Source organism: Neomonachus schauinslandi, chromosome 9 (assembly GCF_002201575.2).
Source record: "Neomonachus schauinslandi chromosome 9, ASM220157v2, whole genome shotgun sequence".
Taxonomy (NCBI): Eukaryota; Metazoa; Chordata; class Mammalia; order Carnivora; family Phocidae; genus Neomonachus; species Neomonachus schauinslandi.
Genome location: NC_058411.1, coordinates 3,218,460 through 3,243,608, shown reverse-complemented (window position 1 = coordinate 3,243,608; position 25,149 = coordinate 3,218,460). Strand labels below are relative to the sequence as shown.

Genomic DNA, 25,149 nt, shown 5'->3' with positions numbered 1-25,149 from the left:
CAGCCTTTATCTTGACCTCCAGACCCATCTCTCCTGCTGGCTCCTGGGCATCTCCACCAGACTGATTTGCCCATCACACTGAATGCGCCTCCGACCCCCTCCCTCAGACTTGCTCCCATCCCCAATCTTTCCTTTCCCCACCTTCAACCTGCTCAGGACTAAGTTGAGCTGTCACCCTGGCCTCCCACTGTCTCTGTCTTCAAAATTAACCTTGATCTTTCTTGCCCACATCCACTGATACCACCGGTCCAAGGTACCATCATCCCTCACTGGATTCTTAAGTTCCTCCTGACAGGTCTTTGTGTCTGCTTTTGCCCCCTTAAAATCTTTTTTTTTTTTTTTTAAGATTTCATTTATTCATTTGAGAGAGAAAGAGCACAGACAGGGGGAGAGGCAGAGGGAGAAGTAGGCTCCCCACTGAGCCAGCCAGGAGCCTGATGCGGGGCTTGATCCCAGGACCTGGAGATCATGACCTGAGCTAAAGGCAGATACCCAACCATCTGAGCCACCCAGGCACCCTTTAAAATCTATATTCAACACAGCAGCAGAGTAAGATTTAGATTTCATGTCGGTCCTGACACTGCTCTTCCTGGAGCCCACTGATGGCTTCCCGTGCCACTCCCCATGAAAGCCCACGTCCCAAGGCAGAGTGCTGGGCCCCACATAATATGCTGTTCGTGGCCTCTCTGACTTGAGTGCCTGCATCCCACTCACTCTGCTCTGGCCATCCTGGCCTCACTCTCCTCAGACATGGCAGGCAGGCTCTTGCCCCTGGGCCTTTGCACTTGCTGACCTCTCTGCTTGGAACCTGTGGTAGCAACATACTGACATGGCTCACTCCCTCCCTCTCCTGATCCTGCTCAGTGGGGCCTTCCCTGACCTCCCCCACCCCCTAGCCTTCCACTTTCCTGTTTTGTCTCCATAGTACTTCTCACCCACTGACATTCTGTATAGTTTGCTTTTCCCTGTCTCTCCTCCCACAGGATGTGAGTCCATGTGAGCGGAGATTTTTGTCTGGTTGTTTCTTGTGCCTACAACAGTGCCTCGGACATAGCTGGCACTCAGATCATTGAAACAATGACTGGTCACCACTTCTATCCTCCAGGCTGGTGTAATTATGTCGTCACGGTAGTCTTAGTGCTTTAGACGCCGCTTTCGGTGTTCCATTCCCACGGGAGAGGCTCAGGTCTCCAGGGGCTCTGCTCCAAGGGCTCGGGGGCTCTGTAACTGTTTTACATAGTGATGCTGCATTTTCTAGCTTGTGGGTGATCTGATGTTCCCTTTATTGGTTGAAGAGTGAAGTATGAGTAGGCCTCTGATTTTTTTGTGGCTGGGGTAAGTGGATGTTATTCCTTAAATGCCATTTTTATAGCGAGTTTTTCCTTCAGTTCATATGAATTCAGTGAAAGGTGGCTCTGAGATGAACTTTTTTTTTTTTTAACATTTTATTTATTCATTTGAGAGAGAGAGTACAAGCAGGGGGAGAGGCAGACGGAGAGAGAGAAGCAAACGCCCTGCTGAGCTGGGAGCCTGACATGGGGCTCGAGCCCAGGACCTGGAGATCATGCCCTGAGCCGAAGGCAGACGCTTAACCATCTGAGCCACCCAGGCACCCCAAGAGGTGAACGTTTTTATACACACTATTTGTGTTCCTTTCGGCTCTGCTTCCTTAGGTGGGTGTACATTACGAACTGACTGAGGAAGAGAAATTCTACCGGAATGCTTTAACTCGGATGCCTGATGGCCCTGTTGCCCTGGAAGAGTCCTACTCTGCGGTCATGGGCATTGTGACTGAGGTCGAGCAGTATGTCAAGGTGAGAAGCTCCCTGTCTCATTCAGATATGCTATAGAGTCTATTTTAGATGTAGTGAGTATGTGGTCTGATGAACATAGGTGCTAAAATCTATGTAATACATATATAATATACGTTAGATAACAATTTTTTTTTTTTAAGATTTTATTTATTTATTTGACAAAGAGAGACACAAGCAGGGGGAGTGGGAGAGGGAGAAGCAGGCTTCCCTCAGAGCGGGCAGCCTGATGCGAGGCTCGATCCCAGGACCCTGGGATCATGACCTGAGCCGAAGGCAGACGCTTAACAACTGAGCCACCCAGGCACCCAACACTTGTTAATTTTACTTTTTTTATTTATTTATTTTTTTATAAAGATTTTTATTTATTTATTTGAGAGAGAATGAGAGACAGAGAGCATGAGAGGGAGGAGGGTCAGAGGGAGAAGCAGACTCCTTGCTGAGCCAGGAGCCCGATGCGGGACTCGATCCCAGGACCCTGGGATCATGACCTGAGCCGAAGACAGACGCTTAACAACTGAGCCACCCAGGCACCCAACACTTGTTAATTTTATTTATTTATTTATTTATTTATTTATTTATTTTATTATTATTTTTTTTTAACACTTGTTAATTTTAAAACGAACAGTGAACAGTAGAAAAAAATCTTATGGGATATTAACTCATCTCAGAGAGCAGTAAATTTTATTCTTTTTTAATATGAAAATTCTGAGAATTTGAAGTGAATTTTTCTAGCAATGTTGAAAGAAAGTGAGTCTTTTTAATGAAATATGAACCTAATATGTATGAATGTTCTGCAGAGTTAAAGGTCTAGCTGTGCTACTTGACCGTGCTCTTCATTTGCAGGTTTGGCTTCAGTATCAGTGCCTATGGGACATGCAAGCTGAGAACATCTACAACAGACTGGGGGAAGATCTCAACAAATGGCAGGCTCTCCTGGTTCAAATAAGGAAGGCCAGAGGCACTTTTGACAATGCAGAAACCAAGAAAGAGTTTGGGCCGGTGGTTATAGATTACGGCAAGGTGAGCTCGCCTGTGTTGTCAGAGGGGTGGGGTGGGGGTGGCTGGCTCTCCAGGCGGCATCCGTGTGGGATGAGGATGCAGCTGAAGCGCGAAGGAACTGACGACTGTTGTCGTGGGCACATTCACCTGCAGGTTCAGTCTAAGGTGAACTTGAAGTACGACTCTTGGCATAAGGAAGTTCTCAGCAAGTTTGGGCAGATGCTCGGCTCAAACATGACGGAATTCCATTCCCAGATCTCCAAGGTGAGGGGGCAGGATCCTGGCAGCCTAACAAGTCTGGTAGGTAGCGAGGTAAGCCTTGGCTCCGTGTTAACTTTCTGTGCTCTCTGAACAGTCCCGCCAGGAGTTGGAGCAGCACTCGGTGGACACGGCCAGCACCTCCGATGCAGTGACCTTCATCACCTACGTGCAGTCTTTGAAACGAAAGATAAAACAGTTTGAAAAACAAGTTGAGGTGAGCTCCGTGAATAGTTGAGATTCTCACCGTCAGCTCTCTAGGCACTTCGAGTTAGGTCCGTACAGCCCACACGCCGTCTCGCTCATACCCACCTGCTGAGCTGGTTCCAACGCAGACCCGGTGTCCTGAGGGTCTGCCCTTTAAACAGCTCTGCAGGTGATTCCTAAGTGCATCGAGGTTTGAGAACAACTGTGTCTTGCCTTCTGCATCTTGTACGTTAGCTGTTGATGGGTGAGTCACACGTGCACTTGTTTTTGTGCACTTGGAAGGGGCTGGAGTGCAGCCGCAGCACGCTCTCCATCCTCCCCAGGCCGCTCGGGCGCAGCCGGGTTTGGGGACGAGCCAGCCGCCGCCGGCTCGGGGCCTGCTGCCTCCCGGGCGCCGCGTTCTCCGGGTGGAAGACTTCTGGAGAAGAGCAAACGTACTGATGTTGTGTGTTCTAGAGCCGCGGAGGGTCTTCCTTTGACGTGGGAATCTGACGATAGTTTCTAATGTGAAAGAAAACGAACCTGTGTTTTTTACTCTCAAAGCTCTACCGCAATGGTCAGCGCTTGCTGGAAAAGCAGAGGTTCCAGTTCCCGCCCTCCTGGCTCTACATCGACAACATAGAGGGCGAGTGGGGGGCCTTCAACGACATCATGCGGCGGAAGGACTCTGCCATCCAGCAGCAGGTGGCAAACCTGCAGATGAAGATCGTACAGGAGGACCGGGCGGTGGAGAGCCGCACCACGGACCTGCTGGCAGACTGGGAGAAAACCAAGCCCGTCACGGTGAGCCGTGCCCGCAGCCTCTCCAGAACCCACAGCACCATTTGGTGTCCTTTCTCCCACACTGAAGGCTTTGCTCTGGCTTAGCGCTCCAATAATGAGGGCTTTCCTTTTTGTAATTAAAACAACACTTGCACGTTGTATATTTGAAAAGTAAAAGCCAACTTAGAGCTTTTTTTACCTAGAACCGCCCATGACGATCATTTAAGTCAGGTGGTTTTAAAAATTAAAGCTTTTCTTTCTTAAGTTATTCTCTTACTTAGGCATACTCAAAAATTAGAATTTAATTTCTCACAGACACAGGCCGAGCCTCACGTAGCCACTGCCTCGCTCTGGGCTGTGGGAGGCAGGCCCCGCCATCCCCGTCGTGGTAGATAGTGGTAGTTACTTCTGTACCCAGCACCTGCCACCGTCAGTCCTCTTGGTTCGTTCAAGTACTTGTTGAGCACCGACTGTGTTCTGGGCAGTGAACAGGAGGGACACTCCAGTGGGAGAGACAGGTGAAAAACGAGCGAGGAAAACCTGTATTTGAGTCAGATGGGGATCGGTGCCGTGGGGAAGGGCGAGGGCCAGGTGGACAAGGGGTGTCGGTGGGTGCTGCCTTGCACGGAGGGTGGCGTCTGAGTGGCAAGTCACGCAGATGGCAGGAAAGGGGGTTCAGGCAGAGGCAACAGCGCGTGCAGGGCTCAAGCACATACGGAACTGCGTACCTGGTTTCCTGGGGCGGAATTCAGTCTGATTTGCTTAGACATATAAACTAAGTATAGACAGGAAAGAAGAGGGGAAGATGGTTAGGATGCTCGGAATGTTGATCTGGTTTTCCGGTTTGGGGTGTCAGTGTTCCATAGCAGGCCTGGTGGCAGATCTAGCTTCCCACCTACTCTATAGAGCTATGTCCTATCTCAGCCCTGTCTGTGCTGGTGGTCCTAAAGTTCCTACTTTGTGTTTAATTCTGGTTCGAGGGCCCCTATTTAAGAAGATCTTTGCTTTCACAAATGCCAATACCGTAGCTTTTGCAGAATGCTAGCTGTAGCAGGGGAGTCAGTATTCCTCAATAGGCAAGATTCTGTTCACCAAAATTTGAATATTTTTTATTACCATTTTTTGCTAGTAACGTGTCAGTTTAAATTTTCGATGATATTTTATATAGTCATTCTCCGATTATTAAAGAGTCAGCAAATCGGAGTTTAATGCTCAACTAGAAGCCATTTCACTGAGGACCGCTTGATTTCTCATCCTTCTCCCGGTCACTGATGTAATAGCTGTGTGCCTCAGGAAGGGCATGGCTGGCAGCCCCCGAGAGCCATGTCCCCTCGGATCAGGAGTGGCCTGCTCCAGGCCCCCGTCTGTCCTGACTCTTCTCTTCCAGTCTCCCAAGGCACTTAGTGAGACAGTGGCTAAATGGAAAGATGCTCCACCTTTCTTGTTTCTTTTTTTCTTTCTTTTTTAAAATATTTATTTAAGTAATCTCTACACTCATCTTAGGGCTCGAATTCACGACCCTGAGATCAAGAGTTGCACGTTCTTCTGACTGAGCCAGCCAGGCGTCCCGGTGCTCCACTTTTCTTATTCATGTTTTATTTATGTCGAATACAGAAGTAAAAGTTACATTCGGTAATGTACACGAATCATGAGTGTACGTCTTGCTGAAGATGTACATATTTGGAGACATGTTTAAGGAATCACAAATTTCCAGACTTCCCACAGGCTCTCCCCACCATTTCAGGGCCCAAGCATTCATCTGTCCTGAGACCTAGCTCTGCAATTCTGCACTTTGATTGCTTGCAGGGCAATCTTCGCCCGGAGGAGGCGCTTCAGGCTCTCACCATATATGAAGGAAAATTTGGCAGGCTGAAGGATGACCGAGAGAAGTGTGCAAAGGCCAAGGAGGCACTGGAATTGACAGACACAGGACTTCTCAGCGGCAGTGAAGAGCGCGTCCAGGTACGGACTGCAGGAGATGGGGGTGTGGCTTCTCATCCTGGCTCTGCCCTTGACCAGGGCCGTCTCAGGGGCCTTGCTAGACCTGCAGTGGTTTCTGCATCTAGAGGCTCACTGCTCCACTGTCGTAATCACAGGTGGCCTTAGAAGAACTACAGGATCTTAAAGGCGTTTGGTCAGAACTTTCCAAGGTCTGGGAGCAGATTGATCAGATGAAGGAGCAGCCGTGGGTTTCCGTCCAGCCTCGAAAGGTATACCTGGTTAAAGCAGATGTTATGTATACCATCATATGTTGAGAGTTGTAGACTTCACTTAGAAGCTCTGCAATCTACTGTGAGCTCACAGAATGTCACAGGATGGTCATTTACAGTATTCATTTGGACTGATGTAAAATGTGCTTTAAAACCATTTTTAAAAAAAGATTCACTTATTTATTTGAGAGAGAAAGATGGAGCAGGGGGAGGGGCAGAGGGAAAGGGAGAAGGAGAGAAGCAGACTCCCCGGTCAGCACGGAGCCTGACTCGGGGCTCGATCTGACGACCCTGAGACACTGACCTGAGCCGAATCAAGAGTTGGACGCTTAACTGACTACTCCACCCCTTAAAAGCATTTTTAAAGATATTTCACCATTTAAAGGAGGTACTGGCAAACTAAATATCACCTTGTGTTTCTCTCAACAGCTTCGACAAAATTTAGATGGCCTCCTGAACCAGCTGAAAAACTTCCCTGCCCGATTACGGCAGTACGCATCCTATGAGTTTGTCCAGAGGCTTCTGAAGGGTTACCTGAAGGTAGTGAGTCGGTGCTGGGGTCCTGGGTGTCTGTTAGGAACATAGCTGCACAGGTAATTTTGCTTACTCTCTCCACAGATAAACATGCTGGTGATTGAACTAAAGTCCGAGGCACTCAAAGATCGCCACTGGAAGCAGTTGATGAAAAGGCTTCATGTTAATTGGGTTGTTTCTGAGCTAACCCTTGGTCAAATCTGGGATGTTGACTTGCAGAAAAATGAAGCTGTTGTCAAGGATGTGCTGCTTGTGGCACAAGGGGAGATGGCTTTGGAAGAATTTTTGAAGCAGGTGAGTAATAGACCGATAGCCCTTTTTATGTCACATTTCCATCTGTGATGTAGGTTTATTTTTTTTTTTAAAGATTTTATTTATTCATTTGTGAGAGAGAGAATGAGAGAGAGCACATGAGAGGGGGGAGGGTCAGAGGGAGAAGCAGACTCCCTGCCGAGCAGGGAGCCCGATGCGGGACTCGATCCCGGGACTCCAGGATCATGACCTGAGCCGAAGGCAGTCGCTCAACCAACTGAGCCACCCACGCGCCCCATGTGACGTAGGTTTGAGCTGTGTGAAAACAGCTGCGTCTGTGGCCCGTTTGTCCCCAGAACACTTGCTCGCTTGTAGAGCTGGTGAATGCCCACATATTGATAACATCCCTCCTTTCGGTTTTATTTCAGATAAGAGAGGTATGGAATACTTACGAGTTAGACCTGGTTAACTATCAGAACAAGTGTCGCTTGATCCGAGGCTGGGATGACCTCTTCAACAAGGTCAAAGAGCACATCAACAGCGTCTCGGCCATGAAGCTGTCTCCGTATTACAAGGTACCATTGTTGGGGAAGCCTTCCCTCTCTTATCGAGCGTTCTGCACTTTCTCTGTAATATCTTTTGACTGGCAGTTATCAGAAGCCTGCTTTTTAAAGTTGAGTCAAATAAGTTGACATAATTTGTATTTTTTTAGTAAGCTTTGGCATATCTATGAGTGAAAACTTTAGCAGCTGGGCTCTGCTTTCCATCTATCCACTAGGTTTTCGAAGAAGATGCCCTGAGCTGGGAAGACAAGCTGAATCGGATCATGGCTCTCTTTGACGTGTGGATCGATGTGCAGAGGCGGTGGGTCTACCTGGAAGGCATCTTCACGGGCAGTGCGGATATCAAGCACCTGCTGCCAGTGGAAACCCAGCGGTTCCAGAGGTACGACCTCTAGCCGGGGGCAGGAGAGCCGAGTCATAGATATGCTGGTAACCACTCTTCACATAAAAGCTAACAATGGTTTCGATTTGATTTGTAGTATCAGCACGGAGTTTTTGGCTCTGATGAAAAAAGTATCCAAGTCTCCCCTTGTTATGGATGTTCTGAACATCCAAGGGGTACAGAGGTCTCTGGAGAGATTGGCAGACCTGCTAGGAAAGATCCAGAAAGCATTGGGAGAATACCTAGAAAGAGAGCGATCATCTTTCCCCAGGTAATATGCTTGCTTTGACTTGCACAGAAGTGAAGTTCAATTTCAAGAGCCCTCTGCTGTCCCTTCTGCGTCTGCATGTTGGTCACTTCGACATCAAGAGTTTTGTTACCAAGAATCCATTTAATGAGTATTATTCCCTTTTCGTGCGTTTTTTCCTAATTATAATGAATAAGCCTTTATTTTCTTCCTTGCATTTGTTTATGAAGCTTCACTGAAACTAATATCCACCCTTCCAGGCAGCTCACACCTCTTAAAAATTTAGCTCTGATTATTTTCCAAGTGGCATTTCTTCCTCTCTGAATAGTTAGCTTACTGTAAATCGAACAGGCTTTTAAAAAATAAGTCCATGAAAAAAAAAATAAGTCCATGAAGTAAGGTGAATGACATAAAACCCATGGAATTCCTTTTCAGTAACTTGTTAGATAAATATGTATCTTCTGCTCAGGGCTGGAAGAAATTTGGATGTGATCTCTGTTCAGACTGGAGATTGTCCACCACCATCCAAATCCGGCTTCCCTTCCCACAATTTGAAGTTATGTGTTAAATGACTATTTACGTATGTATAACATTTTAGCAACTTGAATGCTATTTTAATTTTAGGTTCTATTTTGTGGGTGATGAAGATTTGCTTGAAATTATTGGAAACAGTAAGAACGTAGCTAAGTTACAGAAACATTTCAAGAAAATGTTTGCTGGAGTTTCGAGCATCATCCTGAACGAGGATAACTCTGTTGTCTTGGGCATTTCATCCCGTGAAGGAGAGGAGGTAGTTGAATGTATGATTGTAACTAACAGTGCTTCTCTCTTGTCTTTGCACATCTTCATTCTTAAATTGTATTTATTTCAGGTTATGTTTAAAACTCCCGTGTCAATTACCGAACATCCCAAAATCAACGAGTGGCTCACACTGGTAGAAAAGGAGATGAGAGTCACACTGGCTAAACTTCTTGCTGAGTCTGTTACAGAAGTTGAGATTTTTGGTAAAGCAACTTCAATTGACCCAAATACGTACATCACTTGGATTGATAAGTACCAGGTAATGTGTGGCAGAAGTGGGCCAGCATGAAGGCGGGTGCACCAGCTGGTGTCCGAAACGATCCTTTGGCTCTTGTGTCTTGTGTCGTTCAGGCCCAGCTTGTGGTTCTCTCAGCCCAGATCGCCTGGTCTGAAAATGTGGAGACCGCTCTGAGCAGCATCGGGGGAAGCGGTGACGCGGCGCCCCTGCACTCCGTGCTGAGCAACGTGGAGGTCACCCTCAACGTGCTGGCCGACTCCGTCCTCATGGAGCAGCCGCCGCTGCGCAGACGGAAGCTGGAGCACTTGGTTAGTCCCGTGCCTGACTCATTCCTCAACGGTCAGGCTCTTGTGCCTTCAGCCCAAGCAGTTAAAGGAAATCGTGCTTGGAATATACTCTGGTGTCAGGGAGAGAAGGAGGTGGCGAATTGATGTAGTCTGGCGGGGGAGCGGGGTGGAGGGTATTTGCTCTCTGTTCCTGTTGACAGGTGACCCTGCCGGAGCAGGGAGCTTCGTGTACACATCCTAGTAAACAGGAAGTGATAAGCTTAGATCAGGGTTTTCCGCTCTGGCTCCTCATCCCTTCCCAAAGCAGCGCCCAGGGTGTGGCGCCGGGAGACCTGGGTGAGCCAGGGCGTGTGCTGCGCCCGGCCCACGGGGCCCAGGCTGTGAGGACGGAGACACGTGTCCTGCTAGTTGCAGAGCTTTCACTTAAAGTAGTTTTGTTTGTCGGTTGTTTGGTCTTGCTGCAGCTCTTGATTCTGTGTAATTTCATTATGTGAATAACAGTTCTGTTGTTTTAAAAATAAATTGGCATTTTGGAACATTTACTAAAAGCCACTGTAACTGGATCTTGCATCTCAAAAGTCTACTAAATGATCCCATCCCCAGGAAAGGCACCGTACTTCTCCAGTTTATGATAAACTCTTTAACTCTTTGTTCAGATTACAGAGCTGGTTCACCAGAGGGATGTGACGCGGTCCTTGATCAAAAGCAAGATTGACAACGCTAAATCTTTCGAATGGCTCAGCCAGATGCGCTTTTACTTTGACCCTAAGCAAACTGACGTGCTACAGCAGCTGTCGATCCAAATGGCAAATGCCAAATTTAACTACGGCTTTGAGTACCTGGGCGTTCAGGACAAGCTGGTGCAGACCCCCCTCACCGATCGCTGCTATTTGACCATGACTCAAGCCTTAGAGGCCAGGCTGGGGGGGTCGCCGTTTGGTAAGTTACTGCACAGACCTGGACAGATGGAGACCAAGAGTAAGCATAATTTGTAAAGATTAGACTAGTGATTTTAAAGATACTTCTTAATTACATAGCCGGTACGTTCTAGAATCTTAGATATGTTTGCAGTTATTACATCTCCTTTGATTTTGTAAATGAATTGTGTAAAGCTGAAGATCCTTCCCCGTGGACTCAAGTACTCAGTCATGTTTCTTCAAATGACAGGGCCGGCCGGGACTGGGAAGACAGAGTCGGTCAAAGCTCTTGGCCATCAACTTGGACGCTTTGTTTTAGTTTTCAACTGCGATGAAACCTTTGATTTCCAGGTGAGAAGTTTTCTGAATCCGCCTGAAACGTAATGGCCTGAGAGGCCAGTTGGGGAGTGCCACACCTGGACCGCTCTCTAGGCTGTTGGCCTTATAGCTCGGCGTGGCCCGTCTGCCCTGCTGAGGACCGGGATGGTGTGACTCTGAGGGAGGGGTCCAGCGTGTGTGCTCTGGCATTGACTTGGGCTGCACGTTCCTGGAAGAAATGGTTAGTGCCTATGTGTGGGAGTAAACAACCGTAACCAACGAGATTTTCCTAATCAACAAAAGGTGATAGAATAAAAAGAACAGCTTTCTCGTTAGGATTTTGTTGGCACAGGAGAGGGAGAGGTGCGAATCGCCGCAGGCGTGCGCTGACAGTCACTGTCGTTGGAGATGGGCCTGCTGTGTGTGGGCCCCGGGCCCCGCGCCGCCCATGTCGGCCCTGTGTCCCCTCGAGGGCAGCAGATGGGGGGCCCGGGCCAGCATCGAGGCCACAGAGCCAGCCCTGAGATGCCTCCTTTGCTCTGGTTTCAGGCGATGGGGCGCATCTTCGTGGGGCTCTGCCAGGTGGGCGCGTGGGGCTGCTTCGACGAGTTCAACCGCCTGGAGGAGCGGATGTTGTCAGCCGTGTCGCAGCAGGTGCAGTGCATTCAGGAGGCGCTGCGCGAGCACTCCAACCCCAGCTGTGACAAGAGTGAGACTTCCTTCTTCTCTGCAAGTTCCTTAGCGACTGCGGAGGGAAAGCCCATGGGGCTGGGTTCCGTTTTGCCACCCTCAATTAGAATGGAACTTCGGTCCTGGGACTCGCTGCCGCAGACGGTGGCGAGAGCCGGGATGTTGGAGCTTGGGTAGTCGGCGCTGCTCAGGCCAGAGCAGTCCACACCCTGGCTGTCCTTCCCGGGTGGACGAGGGTCTGCTCCCTCCCACAGCCTCTGCCTGCAGCAAGTGTCGGGCCAGTGTGGGCCCCCCTGCCCCCGTCCTCCCCCTGCGTGCCCACAGACCAGCCTTCTTCCAGGGGGCTTTGGGGACGCGCCCTCTGTCACTGCAGTAGGACCTGTTCTGAGGGGCTCTGAGGGCACCTTCCCCTGCTTTGTTCTGTACAAAGCCAGGCGCGCCCAGGGGGCAGGGCGGGTGCTGGAGGAAGTAAGGCACCGGTGGCCAGCCTTTCACGGGCGCAGTTAACTTTTGGTGTTGCTTCCGTTCTGCAGTAATAGGAACTTGTCTTACCGAAGGACTGGCAGAGCTCTCGGTGAAACAAGGGGGGTGTCAGAGAAAGCACTGTGTGCTCGGGGTTCTGTACCGAGTAAAGGGGTCAAGTGTGGGTGGTAGTGGTTGATCCCAGGAAAAGGCAGTCGTCAGGGTCTGAGCCACTCAGTTGTGTCACATGGATTGATTTTCATTTCTGCAACTACTGTTGGCCTGCATTTCTATCCTCACGTTGACCTTGTGACACAATAATGCGCAAGCAGAGTATGCACTTCCTGCGCCTTGTGACTTTGTTCCATGTTCAGGTGGCTTTCATGTAGGTGAGGTGTGCACAGCTAGGTCTGCCAGGCAGGGTGGCATGCCAGTAGGAGGGCCAGAGAGCGGCTCCCCTGCAGCCCTGGGCTTTGGGCTTTAGAGGCTGGTGGGGAAACGGGTGCTTTGTCTGTGATTTTAGGGAGATTTTACCCTGGTTTTAAACATTGCGAATCTTAACACCATTCTCTGATTTTCAGCTTCCGCCCCCATTACTTGTGAGCTGCTCAACAAGCAAGTGAAGGTGAGCCCAGACATGGCCATCTTCATCACCATGAACCCTGGCTATGCAGGCAGGTCCAACCTTCCCGACAACCTCAAGAAGCTATTCCGGAGCTTGGCCATGACCAAGCCTGACCGGCAGCTCATCGCCCAGGTCATGCTGTACTCGCAGGGCTTCCGCACTGCTGAGGTCCTCGCCAACAAAATCGTCCCATTCTTCAAGTGAGTGCCCCAGAGTTATCCCTGACCGTGTGCCTAGCATGTGTGAGATATGCCACCTAAGGTTCATCTCTAATCATGGCACAGCTTTCCAAGTGTCTGTGTCTGATTTCTTGACTCTCTGGCTGCCTGGAGCGTGCTGTTGTAAGGCAAACGCTTTCTCTTTCAGACTATGTGATGAGCAGCTCTCTTCTCAAAGCCATTATGACTTTGGTCTCCGAGCTTTGAAGAGTGTGCTGGTAAGTGCAGGAAATGTGAAGAGAGAGAGAATTCAGAAGATAAAGAGGGAGAAAGAAGAACGAGGGGAAGCAGTTGATGAAGGAGAAATTGCAGAAAATTTACCTGAACAAGAGGTTTGTACACATGTTCTTTTAATCACTCACACCTTAAACACTAATTTTTTTTTTAAAGATTTATTTATTTGAGAAAGAGTGCACGTGAGCAGGGGGAGGGGCAGAGGAGAGAGGCGGGCAGAGAAGCAGACTCCCCACTGAGCGTGGAGCCTGACGTGGGCTTGGTCCCAGGGTCCAGATCATGATCTGAGCCAAAACCAAGAGTCAGAGGCTTAACTGACTGAGTCACCCAGAGACCCCTAAACACTAATATTTAAATTGGCGTCTTTAACATCTAAGCCATGGCTTGAAAGTCCCCGTTGCGATTCACACGTCCTGGGATGGATGGGTCGAAGACGCTATATTTGCACAGTGAACTGAGTCACTAACAGCCGCGTCTTCCTTACGTACCTTCTGGGGATACAGCAGTGGCCGTGCGAGCTGGGCTCCCTCCACCAACCCCCAAGCTCTGCTCAGAGCTCGTCTCCCTTCTCACCATTAGATTCTGATCCAGAGTGTCTGTGAGACTATGGTGCCCAAGCTGGTGGCAGAAGACATCCCGCTGCTCTTCAGCCTCCTGTCAGACGTGTTCCCCGGGGTCCAGTACCACCGGGGCGAAATGACCGCGCTTCGAGAAGAGCTGAAGAAGGTGTGCCAGGAGATGTACCTGACGTACGGAGACGGAGAAGAAGTCGGCGGGATGTGGGTTGAAAAGGTAACCGGGCTTGGCCCTGCTGGCTGCTCTGGGCGGTCATGGTAGGCGGGGGCCCCGGGAAGGAGCCACGTTGGAGAGAACTCGCACCATGAGGGCCGGGGAGGCACAGCGTCGTCTGTATGGAGATTTGACCCAAGGCTTTCCTTCTTAACTTAAAGACATAACATTTTACCTGAAAATTTCCCGTTTCTGGTGTAGTTCATTCTCTGAGAATGCTGACTGATACATAATTGTTATGGGAAGTATTTACGCCAGTACAATTTCTAGTACGAGTCCTTCCAGCTCATGGGTTAACAACGTAAATCTGCCAGTCAGCGCGTGGTTTACATTCTGTGTTGGGTTCTTTTCTTTCCTTTCTCTGGGAGCCTAAGAAGCATACTGTCACACGGCTGCATGCTGAGCCTGAGCAGTACCAGCCCCGGTCGCACAAATGGCTCATCCATGAGTCTCCACCTCTTTAAAGGGGATCTTATGTGCCTCTTTTGAGGCAGCTTGGTAGGCATCCCCTGTTCCACTGGCTTCCAGCCAAAGAACTCCCCACGGTTTAGTTAAAACTCTTCTTGAAATATTTTTTGTAGATGTGGCCCATGTAACTTTAAAAGTTCCAGGTAGTACTTGCCTTTAGGAATTCAGAGCACCTCTCTTGTATCTGCTGCCATGAGGATGGGCTGGAGAACCTTGTTCTTTCTCTGGACTGGTTATGATGTGGTCTCTTTGGCCTGGCAGGTCCTCCAGCTCTATCAGATCACCCAGATCAACCATGGCCTAATGATGGTGGGGCCCTCGGGAAGCGGGAAGAGCATGGCTTGGCGCGTGCTCCTAAAGGCTTTGGAGAGGCTCGAGGGTGTAGAGGGCGTGGCCCACATCATTGACCCTAAGGCCATCAGCAAAGACCACCTTTATGGAACCCTGGACCCCAACACCAGGGAATGGACGGATGGGCTGTTCACACACGTCCTTAGAAAGTGAGTTCACCTTGATTCCAGCAAGTGGGACCTGGGTGCTCTGTCCTTATATTAACGGTGTGTGTTACTTTTTTAGCCAAAACTAAATGATGTAAATGTCCCTGCAGAAACTGTGTAGGGTGAGCATTTCTAATCTCAAGTTGGTCAATAGATGTTTCAAAACCTGTCCAAACCAGGATCATAGACAACGTGAGAGGTGAGCTACAGAAGCGCCAGTGGATTGTGTTCGATGGTGACGTGGACCCCGAGTGGGTGGAGAACTTGAACTCGGTGCTGGACGACAACAAGCTTCTGACTCTGCCAAATGGCGAGCGCCTCAGCCTTCCGCCCAATGTAAGTGGCCTTCTTTGGGGTGTCAAAGCAGATATCCTGTGCGCTAGCAGAGTGCTGCTCTGGAGGTGAAGCTCCGGGTTCTGTAGTAGCAGTCAGCCATGTAAATAGTTTTCAGAGTTGATGGAATCTCCTTGTACTAGATTTTTCTATTGCTGTGGCAAGTGAGAAATATTTCCATAGGACTAATAACTTTCTGCTGTTTGCTGAATGTTAAGCACACTCCAAAATTCCTAATTAACACTTTTAACTGAACATTATGGGGTTGTTGTTAGGATTTCTGAAGTTATCATGTATCTGGGAAGCAGCAAAATTAGTAATTTAGATATGGAAGCTTTCAAGACTGTCCCTTAGAAATGAGCATTTGGTGCAGGTCCTGGACACACCACCAGATAGGTAAGAAAACATGGGTGGGCCTGGCAAGGAGTTGCATTCTACTGAAGGTCCAGCAGGAAAAAACCAGACCAAACCCCTGCTGTCCTGGGGCACACAGTCTGATACGGAGGACTGAAAAACAAGGGAAACAGTGTTAAGTGGTAAGGAAAAGAGCTGGAAGTGAGTGGTGGCCGTTGGCAAGATCTGGAGGACGCACCGTCAGGGAGGGCGATGTGGAGGCATCACCGAGAAGTGTTTGTAGAGATCGAGGCAGGTGAGGGAGCCAGTCTGTGGGCCTCCAGGCGTTCCAGTTCCAGGTGAAGGGGCAGAGAAGAGGGGGCTTGGTCAGAGGTGCGAGGAGCAAGGGGGGAAAAGGTGGGTGAGACCAGGGAGGAAGGGGGCCAGTCAGGTTGGGCTGGGGTCACTGTGAGGACTGGCACCCGCCCACTGGGTGAGTTGGGAGCCATGGGAGGGTCTGGATCAGATCCCTCTGGCTGTTGGGTGCAGAGTAATCGCAGAGGGCAGAGTGGGAGCTGAGCGGTAGCCCAGGCACAGCCGGGGGTGTGCGCCAGAGGAGTTGGCAACGGGGGCTGCTGAGTTTTGGTGTAATTTAAAGCTCGTGCTGGTGGGAGTCGCCGAGGGGCCAGAGGTGGGCGTGAGACAAAGGACGAATCATTTTGCATGAGCAGCTGGTGAATGTGAACCTTTGGGCCAGCAGTGGTGGCTGTCATCACGTCAGAAACCAAGCCAGGGGTGCCTAGTGCCGCTCAGGAAATGTGCACTTGGACTTATGTCTTGTTTGACTTGTCGGGTCTTTCTGTTATGGCTTGTTATCCAGTAGATCCTAACCATCGTTGGAAAGAGATTGCTCTCCCGGGAGGCAGGCTAGCCCTGAAGTTAAGGCTCGGGAATCAGACCATCTGGTTTGAATCTCAGCCCCATTTACCAGCAGCGGGACCCGAGTGAGGTACCCAGCCCCGTCTGTGAAACAGAGTCACGTGCCTGCCTCAGGGGATCCGTGTGAGGGTTCGTGGGTTCAGGCGGGGAGTATGGCAGCCACACCCAGCTTGGGGTAAGGCTGGTGCACGTTTGCTGCCGATGCCCCCTCCGAGGCAGCTGTTTCTTCTCTCCACCGAGAGCTTATCTTGAGGGCTCACCTGCTCTTCTCCCAGCACACGTGTTTCCTACCCAGATTCTTCTTCTTTTTTTTTTTTTTTTAAGATTTGTTTATCGTAGGGGCACCTGGGTGGCTCAGTGGTTAGGCGTCTGCCTTCGGCTCAGGTCCTGATCCCAGGGTCCTAGGATGGAGCCCCTCATTGGGCTCCCTGCTCCACGGGGAGTCTGCTTCTCCCTCTCCTACTCCACGTGCTTGTGTTCCCTCTCTCGCTGTGTCTCTCTGTCAGATAAATAAATCTTTAAAAAAAAAAAAGGATTGGGGCGCCTGGGTGGCTCAGTTGGTTAAGCGACTGCCTTCGGCTCGGGTCATGATCCTGGAGTCCCGGGATCGAGTCCCGCATCGGGCTCCCTGCTCGGCAGGGAGTCTGCTTCTCCCTCTGACCCTCCTCCCTCTCATGCTCTCTGTCTCTCATTCTCTTTCTCAAATAAATAAATAAAATCTTTAAAAAAAATAAAAATAAAAATAAAATAAAAATAAAAAAAATAAAAAAAAAAAAGGATTTATTTATTTTAGAGAGCGTACATGAACTCACATGTGCAAGCGGAGGGCAGAGGGAGAGTCGATCTGAAGCAGACTCCAGACTGAGCGTGGAGCCATATGTGGGGCTTGATCTCACGACCCTGAGATGATGACCTGAGCCGAGACCAAGAGTCAGACGCTCAACTGACCGAGCCCCCCAGGCGCCCCTCCTACCCAGATTCTTGTGGAGGAGCAGCTGGTGGATGTTGTAGTGAAGACAGTCATAGATGTTTTCACTTTTAAACTAAGTGCAGAAAATTCTAATTGACCTTTCATTGTGTATGTAGGTAAAATTATTTTAACATCTGAGTTTCTACCAAACCCGCGCCATTAAATACGCTGTGTATTTTCTTTCAAGGTGCGAATAATGTTTGAAGTGCAGGACTTGAAATACGCCACGCTGGCCACAGTGTCGCGCTGCGGCATGGTCTGGTTTAGTGAGGACGTGCTCAGCACAGACATGATCTTCAACAACTTCCTGGCCAGGCTGCGCAGCATCCCCCTGGACGAAGGGGAGGACGAGGCCCAGCGCCGGCGCAAGGGCAAAGAGGACGAGGGGGAGGAGGCTGCTTCCCCAATGCTGCAGGTACAAGGGCCGTCAGCGCTCTGCCCAGTACGGCCACAGATCTGCCTCCGGGAGGGCTGGGACTTCACATGCAGTGAGATCGGGCATTCCGCCCCCGAGGGTCTGGAAGCCAAGGGAGCCGTGGTACTCTTTCCTGGGTGGTCACTGTTGAAGCAGGGCACTCGAGGGAGGTTTGCATAATCAGTGCTGTCTTAAACCAGCTCCTATGGAAGCAGTCTCAGCTGCCTCAGTGAAGACATGTTTGGGAAATTTTAAAGAATTCTTTCGGTTATCCGACTTTTCTCTGCGAATTGATGAAACACTGCCTTTTTGCATTTCAGTGGTGAAAGCCAGTGTTCCCAGAAAATGTGATTTTTGAGAACTACCAAGATAAAGGAATAAGGATTGGTCACTGAAGCTTATCCAAAAAACATTTTTTTTGCGGGTCACATGATCCTCTCCTGGGCTTAAGTGAGAATACATGAAAGTCTCTGGGCTTTCTGAAATGATAGTTAAGTATCATTTACTGCCTCTTGCAGATCCAAAGGGATGCAGCCACAATCATGCAGCCATATTTCACCTCCAACGGCCTGGTCACCAAGGCCCTGGAGCATGCCTTCAAGCTGGAGCACATCATGGACCTGACCCGCCTCCGCTGCCTGGGCTCACTCTTCTCCATGCTGCACCAGGCCTGCCGGAACGTGGCCCAGTACAACGCCAACCACCCCGACTTCCCCATGCAGATCGAGCAGCTGGAGCGCTACATTCAGGTCAGGGGCTGCACGCGTCACAGGAGAGCAGGGCTCCACCAGGGCCGTGCATGCATGACCTCTGTCGTGAGCCTCCCGAAACTGTATGCCCGCTTGGGTGTGTTCTCTTGGAAGGGAACCACTCTCTTCAAGGTGAACATTGCTATGAATGTCTTTATTGTTGAAATTTTATTTTGTTTACTCATTCAATAGCGGTATCTGGTTTATGCCATACTCTGGTCCTTGTCTGGAGACAGTCGGCTGAAAATGAGAGCAGAGCTGGGTGAATACATCCGAAGAATCACAACAGTGCCACTGCCCGCTGCACCCAACATACCCATCATCGATTACGAAGTAAGTGCAGGGAGGGCGTGGCCTTCTTCCCCTTGATCTCGCCACGTTGGTTTAACTCCTGGAGCCACCTCACCGTGAGCTTGGCTTACTCTTTCCGGTTCATAAAAGGATTCTGACTTCTGTTTTATGTGGTATAAAAGGAAAGCAGATGTGAACGTGCAAGTTGTGATTTGTGTGAAAGCAAGCAAGTCTCTAAGTGAGGAGGTGTGGGGGTCCCCAAGTGAGCTGCGCCCCTTCTCTGGGTGTAGGTGTCCATCAGCGGAGAGTGGTCGCCGTGGCAGGCCAAGGTGCCTCAGATTGAAGTGGAGACACACAAGGTGGCGGCCCCCGATGTCGTCGTGCCGACTCTGGACACTGTCCGCCACGAAGCCCTCTTGTACACCTGGCTGGCTGAGCACAAGCCACTGGTCTTGTGCGGCCCCCCGGGGTCTGGCAAGACCATGACACTCTTCAGCGCCCTCCGGGCCTTGCCTGACATGGAGGTAAAGAGGCTGGGATGTGGGCAGCAGGCCTTTCGGTGCTCGAATACAGGATGGGCCTTACAGTCCTTCATTTGTTTCTCCCGTCTAAAGGTTGTGGGTCTTAACTTCTCGAGTGCTACTACCCCTGAGCTTCTGCTGAAGACTTTTGACCACTACTGTGAATACAGACGCACACCTAACGGGGTCGTTTTGGCTCCTGTTCAACTTGGAAAGTGGCTGGTACTATTCTGTGATGAGATCAACTTGCCGGACATGGATAAATATGGGACACAGAGGGTGATATCCTTCATCAGACAGGTTTGTGTATATCCACAAGTCCCCACTGCCCTTGTTCACATTTGCTCCTGATGTGCTAACGCTCCCACTTTCCCTTAGATGGTGGAGCACGGAGGCTTCTACCGAACCTCAGATCAAACGTGGGTGAAGCTGGAGAGAATCCAGTTTGTCGGGGCTTGTAATCCACCCACTGATCCCGGAAGAAAGCCCCTCTCTCACAGGTAACAGCTTTGTAGACTGCGCTGGCCTCACACGCAGCTGTTGCAGGATTGTTTTAGATGTAGCACAACGAAAATCTGATCGTAATTATAAAACGGTGACATAATGCTGCTTATCATAGGGTGGCCCCTGGCCTCCTTTCGCTGTGCTGCAATCCCAGGAAAACACACTTGAAAATAAAAGCACTGACTCTTGAGTAGTAACGAGCTAACCGCCGCCTAGGGCCAAGATAGGGTAGAATAAGCCTGAATCATTTTCCCATTTCCCATCTTTGCTTGGCTCTTTTTCAGATCCGCTGTTACATGTCAGAGCCAGGCCTGAGCGGGGTGTGTGTGATCTCTGTGTTGACTGTGACACGGAGCCTGCATGGATAGACTGGGAAGCAGCCCCGGGGGTGGGCCCGGGACGGGGCCGCTGACCACTCAGGCGCACCACTCCTTCCCTGGAGTGGCTGAGCTGCCTGTCCTCACACAGATTCTTGCGTCACGTGCCTGTTGTGTATGTGGATTACCCGGGACCCGCCTCCCTGACGCAGATCTACGGCACCTTCAACCGGGCCATGCTGAGGCTCATCCCGTCCCTGCGCACGTACGCGGAGCCGCTCACGGCCGCGATGGTGGAGTTCTATACCATGTCTCAGGTACTCGGGGCTTCTCTGCTCCCCTAGTAACTGAAGAACACTGTTAAAAGATTGAGCTTTAGTGAAAAAGAGACGTGGTTCTCGTGGTTGTGACTTGCCTGTCTTGGGGAAGCCTTCCCGAGGGCACGTGAGAGAGCTGCCCATCTGCCCGTGGGGTCGGCGTCATGCTCCTAGTGCTTTATGAGCACTTGCCTATCCCATGTTGCAAATGTTTTTCCTAGGGTTTAGTTGGCTTTTAATTTTGTAGAACTGCAACTTTCTCTGCAGAATTTTTGATGTCATCGAGTGTCTTTACTTCTGCTTTTGAAATCATGCTTTCCCCGAACTTAGGAATTACCTTTTTTAAAGTGTTTTTGGAAGAATTTTTTGTACTTTCTTTTAAATATAATTAATTTTAATATAAAAATGAGCAACTTGGATCGAACTTTGTTCCTGATAGTTGTCCACTTGTTCCAACATTACTAATTCATCCTTAAATATTCCAGGGCCTAGGTAGTTCATTTTCAATATAAAAATGTTATACAGCATTTGAGCTTTTACTGACTTTTCATGTTTTAAGATATTTACACGTACCTCCACTTTTCTGAACCCGCAGGAGAGATTCACTCAGGACACACAACCCCACTATATCTACTCACCCCGTGAGATGACGAGGTGGGTGCGAGGGATCTTCGAGGCCCTGAGACCTCTGGAGACTCTGCCCGTGGAAGGCCTCATTCGGATTTGGGCACATGAAGCCCTCCGTCTCTTCCAAGACAGGTAAAGCTGAGGCTGCGGTTAGCTCCATGCTCCCCCACTCAGACGCTTACCACCCTCCGAGTTAGGGTGTAGGCAAGGCTGGCCTGCCCAGATTTGAGCCAGGCTCTGCTGGAGGCGGCGAGAGCGGACTTGTGTCTGGGCACCGAGCACAGCCACCCCCAAGCGTTGATGGGTCTCAGGGTGCAGGGAGCTATAATAAAATTTTCACAGATTTCCCAAAATACCAGAGGCAAAATTTTGTTTTCATTAAAATGTAGCAACGGCAGTGTTGCTTGTAAATTCTGACTGGGCTGCAGTAACTGTGTGCCCTGCCTTCACTAGACCTGCACCTGGTGGCTTGCTCACTGTATCACAGAGTCAGCTTCTCAGAAGGTGCCTGTGCCCGCCCTCCCCCCCTGCCCCACCCCGATAATCCACAGGACAGGTCCGGTCTCACCTGCTTGCTTCATGGTTTTCTTTATAAGCCCTGTGTCTCCAGCGCTGTGCTTGTCACAGTTCCCATTTTTTTGTTCTCTTACTGCCCCCGTGATATTGGGAACTTTATACTAAGCAAGTTGAGAAACTAGAGTCATGTTGTTGTTTTATCTTACTTTTTTAAGATTTTATTTATTTATTTGAGAGAGAGAGAGAGCACGAGCTGGTGGGAGTGGGAGAGGGAGAAGCAGACTGCCCGCTGAGCAGGGAGCCCGATGCGGGGCTTGATCTCAGGACTCTGGGATCATGACCTGAGCCGAAGGCAGACGCTTAACGACTGAGCCACCCAGGCGCCCCTCCTGTTCTATTTTAAAAATCAATGTGATCTGTCATTCTTAGAGGAGGAAATTTTTTTTACTTTTATTTGTTTCTGCTTTTGTTTTTTAAGTAATCTGTATACCCAACATGGGGCTTGCACTTAAGACCCTGAGATCAAGAGTCGCACACTCTACCAACTGAGCCAGCCAGGCACCCCTAGAGGAATTTTTTTAAATGTAGTGGTTCCATAGTTTTGAGGGGTTTTATATTTAATGTCAAAATTTTGGATCGTTTAAACTGTCTGGAGTTCAGATTCTTAAGTTTCTCCATTTGTAGAAAATGAAAATTTCTGGGGGCGCCCAGATGGCTCAGTTGTTGAGCGTCTGCCTTCGGCTCGGGTCATGATCCCAGGGTCCTGGGATCAAGCCCCGCATCGGGCTCCCTCCTCCGCGGGAAGCCTGCGTCTCCCTCTCCCACTCCCCCTGCTTGTGTTCCCTCTCTCGCTGTGTCTCTCTGTCAAATAAATAAATAAAATCTTTAGAAAAAAAAGAAAATGAAAATTTCTGGTAAAGGCTAATTCTAGCCCTTGGAGTTGCCCACAGCACCAACAAAACTTGGTGTTTTCACACCACGGCCTCTGGACTGATAGGCATGCCACTCTTCTTCCAACAGACTCGTGGAGGACGAGGAGAGGCGCTGGACGGACGAGAACATCGACATGGTTGCTCTGAAGCACTTCCCCAACATAGACAAAGAGAAGGCGATGAGCCGGCCCATCTTATACAGCAACTGGTTGTCAAAGGTAACAGATACGTCATTTCAGAAATACTTCCTTTTGTCCTTTTAGTTAGAATTCTCTTCTAATCAAAAATAGCTTTTTCCTGAAGCACCCTGTAAGTGAAGCATTGGGTATAGGCACGACTCACTATGTATTTGCTGATAACGTGGGGCAGACAGTCCCAGGGGTGCGGGGTGCGGCTGGGGCTGGTTGCCGCTCTGTGTTTCCTACTCCCGTGAAGTGGCCGCTACAAGAGCCGTGCCCCTCCAGCCAGCAGGGGTCACGGCTTCCACGCGTTTGCAGTGAAAGGAGGCTTTCCCTTTGCTTTCACTTTCCTCACACTATAAAAATGAGCTAATTGTGAATAATTTGCATGAAAACATTTCATATACTTTGTACTAAACAAAGTTGACGTTCCCAGAATAGCTATGAGCTGTCCTTTTTCCAAAAGAGTAAGATGTTTTAGTAAGTTGTACTTTCAGTATGCATTTCATTCAGTAGGAAGTGCAGACAGAGGGATGAGTAAAGTCTTCCTGTAGGGAGCTCACAGTCCAACAGGGGAGACAGACAGGTGGAAATGGCTCCGTCTGGGGAGAGATCTCGGTGGAGCAGACCCTGGCGTTGGGTCTTAAAGGGGGCTGCACGGAAGCAAGAAATAGCAAGATAGGTTTGTTTGGTGCTTCTAGAATTTTCTGGACTCCAGATCCTAATCCTGCTCATTTATAGGCACCATCTTCTTCCAGTGGTTCATCTGTCACTGTCTCTTTGGTGTCTTTGGAAGAACCAATGTTATTAAAGTTCTGTCATTTAACCCATAATCCATTTATAATTGTGTGTGTATGTAGAGTGAGCTACAGGTCCATTTCCAGTTTTTCCTGAGGGGTGTCCATTGTCCCAACATAGGACCCAGCACTGTTGGTTGGATAATCCCTTAATTGGCAGCGTCTCTCTGTCATCCTGGGCTCCCCGCATGCAAGGGTCTGTTTCAGAGGCTCTGTCCTGTTCTGTTGATTATTTGTCCCTTCCTGTGCTCAGATTGCAGGGCCCTGATAGCGATGATAAAGTCTGATGGGTAGGCCTTCACACCTGCTGCTTCTTTAGGGACTTTTTGACCATCCTTGGCCCTTTCCTCTTCCAAATGAAATTAGAATTGGCTTGTCCAGTTATGCTAAAACCACCACTACTGTCCACCCTTGAGATTGAGGCCAGGATTACATTGGCTTTCTCTGTCAGTTTGGATGGAACTGACATTTTTACAGTAGTTTGCTTTCCTCTGCATGGTCATGGTCTTTGTCTTCATTTTTTTAGGTCTTTCTGTAAGGTCTTTTTAGTGAAGTTCAGTTTTCTCTACAAAAATTTTCCATGGTTTTAGATCCAGTCCTAGTTACTTACATTTTTGTTGTTATGTTGTAAATGATACCTTCTTTTGTTGCTTTTTTTTTTTTTTTTAAGATTTTATTTTTTAAACAATCTATACACCCAACATGGGGCTTGAGCTCACAACCCTAAGATCAAGAGTCTCATGCTCTACCGGCTGAGCCAGCCAGGCGCCCCTGAGTATATGGAAATATAACTGGTGTAATAACAAAGATGATTTCTTAGTAATTTGGGTCTTACCTTTTTTTCTACAGGATTACATCCCTGTAGACCAGGAAGAATTGAGAGATTACGTCAAAGCTCGGCTGAAAGTCTTCTATGAGGAAGAACTTGATGTCCCTCTGGTCCTATTTAATGAAGTGTTAGACCACGTGCTCAGGATCGACCGGTGGGCTTTTTGTTGTGACAGCCTCACCACTGGCCTAAGCTACTGTTAATGTAGTCGTGGGGGATCCTGCCAGGCCTCCCCACCTCCCCCCACCTCGCCTCCACCCCTGCTTCTCCACAAACGGCCCCCCGCGCCCTTCTCAGTCCAGCTTCTCTGTCCCATACTTGCCTGCTGCTCAGCACTTGCTCGGGTCCTGCTAGCTCTCTCTTCCTACCATGATTGAAAGCTCCGTTAGAGGTGGGTCTGGCTGCCTCCTGCCATCTGAGCTTCTGGAGGACAGGACCACATCCTACTGATCTTTGCGTCCCCCGAGACCTGGCATATAGCAATTGCTTGACAACTGTGTAGCCTACAGATTGAAGTTAAAACACATTAAAAATGTTGCAGGTTAACTCCTGAGAAAGTTTAGGACCTGAGTGTTGAAAGAGGAACAGATCATAAAAGCTTTGAATCGTATCTTTTTCTGATAACGTTTCAGAATATTCCGCCAGCCTCAGGGCCACTTGCTTCTGATTGGCGTCAGTGGAGCAGGAAAAACCACCCTGTCCCGTTTTGTGGCCTGGATGAATGGTTTGAGCGTGTACCAGATTAAGGTGGGTCTGGTCGACACTTCTTAATCCCAGCAGTGGATTCCTGATGCGTGCTCGCGGCTCC

The 25,149-nt window shown here is 49.4% G+C and overlaps 1 protein-coding gene across 3 annotated transcripts in view; it reads left to right on the top strand.

Moving 5' to 3' along the window:
* Positions 1 to 25,149, top strand: part of DYNC1H1 (dynein cytoplasmic 1 heavy chain 1) — a 68,867-nt gene that overhangs the window by 26,666 nt on the left and 17,052 nt on the right. For all 3 annotated transcript variants that reach the window (XM_021679851.2, XM_021679852.2, XM_021679850.2), the window contains 34 exons: positions 1,674 to 1,814; positions 2,658 to 2,834; positions 2,967 to 3,077; positions 3,169 to 3,288; positions 3,822 to 4,061; positions 5,847 to 6,002; positions 6,137 to 6,250; positions 6,680 to 6,790; positions 6,869 to 7,078; positions 7,465 to 7,611; positions 7,815 to 7,981; positions 8,079 to 8,252; positions 8,853 to 9,018; positions 9,100 to 9,288; positions 9,381 to 9,575; positions 10,211 to 10,493; positions 10,722 to 10,822; positions 11,339 to 11,498; positions 12,523 to 12,766; positions 12,933 to 13,116; positions 13,598 to 13,810; positions 14,537 to 14,775; positions 14,952 to 15,108; positions 17,535 to 17,762; positions 18,281 to 18,511; positions 18,704 to 18,844; positions 19,093 to 19,326; positions 19,417 to 19,623; positions 19,702 to 19,823; positions 20,296 to 20,461; positions 21,057 to 21,220; positions 22,625 to 22,754; positions 24,362 to 24,495; positions 24,974 to 25,088. In XM_021679851.2, the coding sequence (XP_021535526.1) occupies positions 1,674 to 1,814; positions 2,658 to 2,834; positions 2,967 to 3,077; positions 3,169 to 3,288; positions 3,822 to 4,061; positions 5,847 to 6,002; positions 6,137 to 6,250; positions 6,680 to 6,790; positions 6,869 to 7,078; positions 7,465 to 7,611; positions 7,815 to 7,981; positions 8,079 to 8,252; positions 8,853 to 9,018; positions 9,100 to 9,288; positions 9,381 to 9,575; positions 10,211 to 10,493; positions 10,722 to 10,822; positions 11,339 to 11,498; positions 12,523 to 12,766; positions 12,933 to 13,116; positions 13,598 to 13,810; positions 14,537 to 14,775; positions 14,952 to 15,108; positions 17,535 to 17,762; positions 18,281 to 18,511; positions 18,704 to 18,844; positions 19,093 to 19,326; positions 19,417 to 19,623; positions 19,702 to 19,823; positions 20,296 to 20,461; positions 21,057 to 21,220; positions 22,625 to 22,754; positions 24,362 to 24,495; positions 24,974 to 25,088 (5,871 nt within the window). The remainder of the gene's footprint in view (positions 1 to 1,673; positions 1,815 to 2,657; positions 2,835 to 2,966; positions 3,078 to 3,168; positions 3,289 to 3,821; positions 4,062 to 5,846; positions 6,003 to 6,136; positions 6,251 to 6,679; positions 6,791 to 6,868; positions 7,079 to 7,464; positions 7,612 to 7,814; positions 7,982 to 8,078; positions 8,253 to 8,852; positions 9,019 to 9,099; positions 9,289 to 9,380; positions 9,576 to 10,210; positions 10,494 to 10,721; positions 10,823 to 11,338; positions 11,499 to 12,522; positions 12,767 to 12,932; positions 13,117 to 13,597; positions 13,811 to 14,536; positions 14,776 to 14,951; positions 15,109 to 17,534; positions 17,763 to 18,280; positions 18,512 to 18,703; positions 18,845 to 19,092; positions 19,327 to 19,416; positions 19,624 to 19,701; positions 19,824 to 20,295; positions 20,462 to 21,056; positions 21,221 to 22,624; positions 22,755 to 24,361; positions 24,496 to 24,973; positions 25,089 to 25,149) is intronic.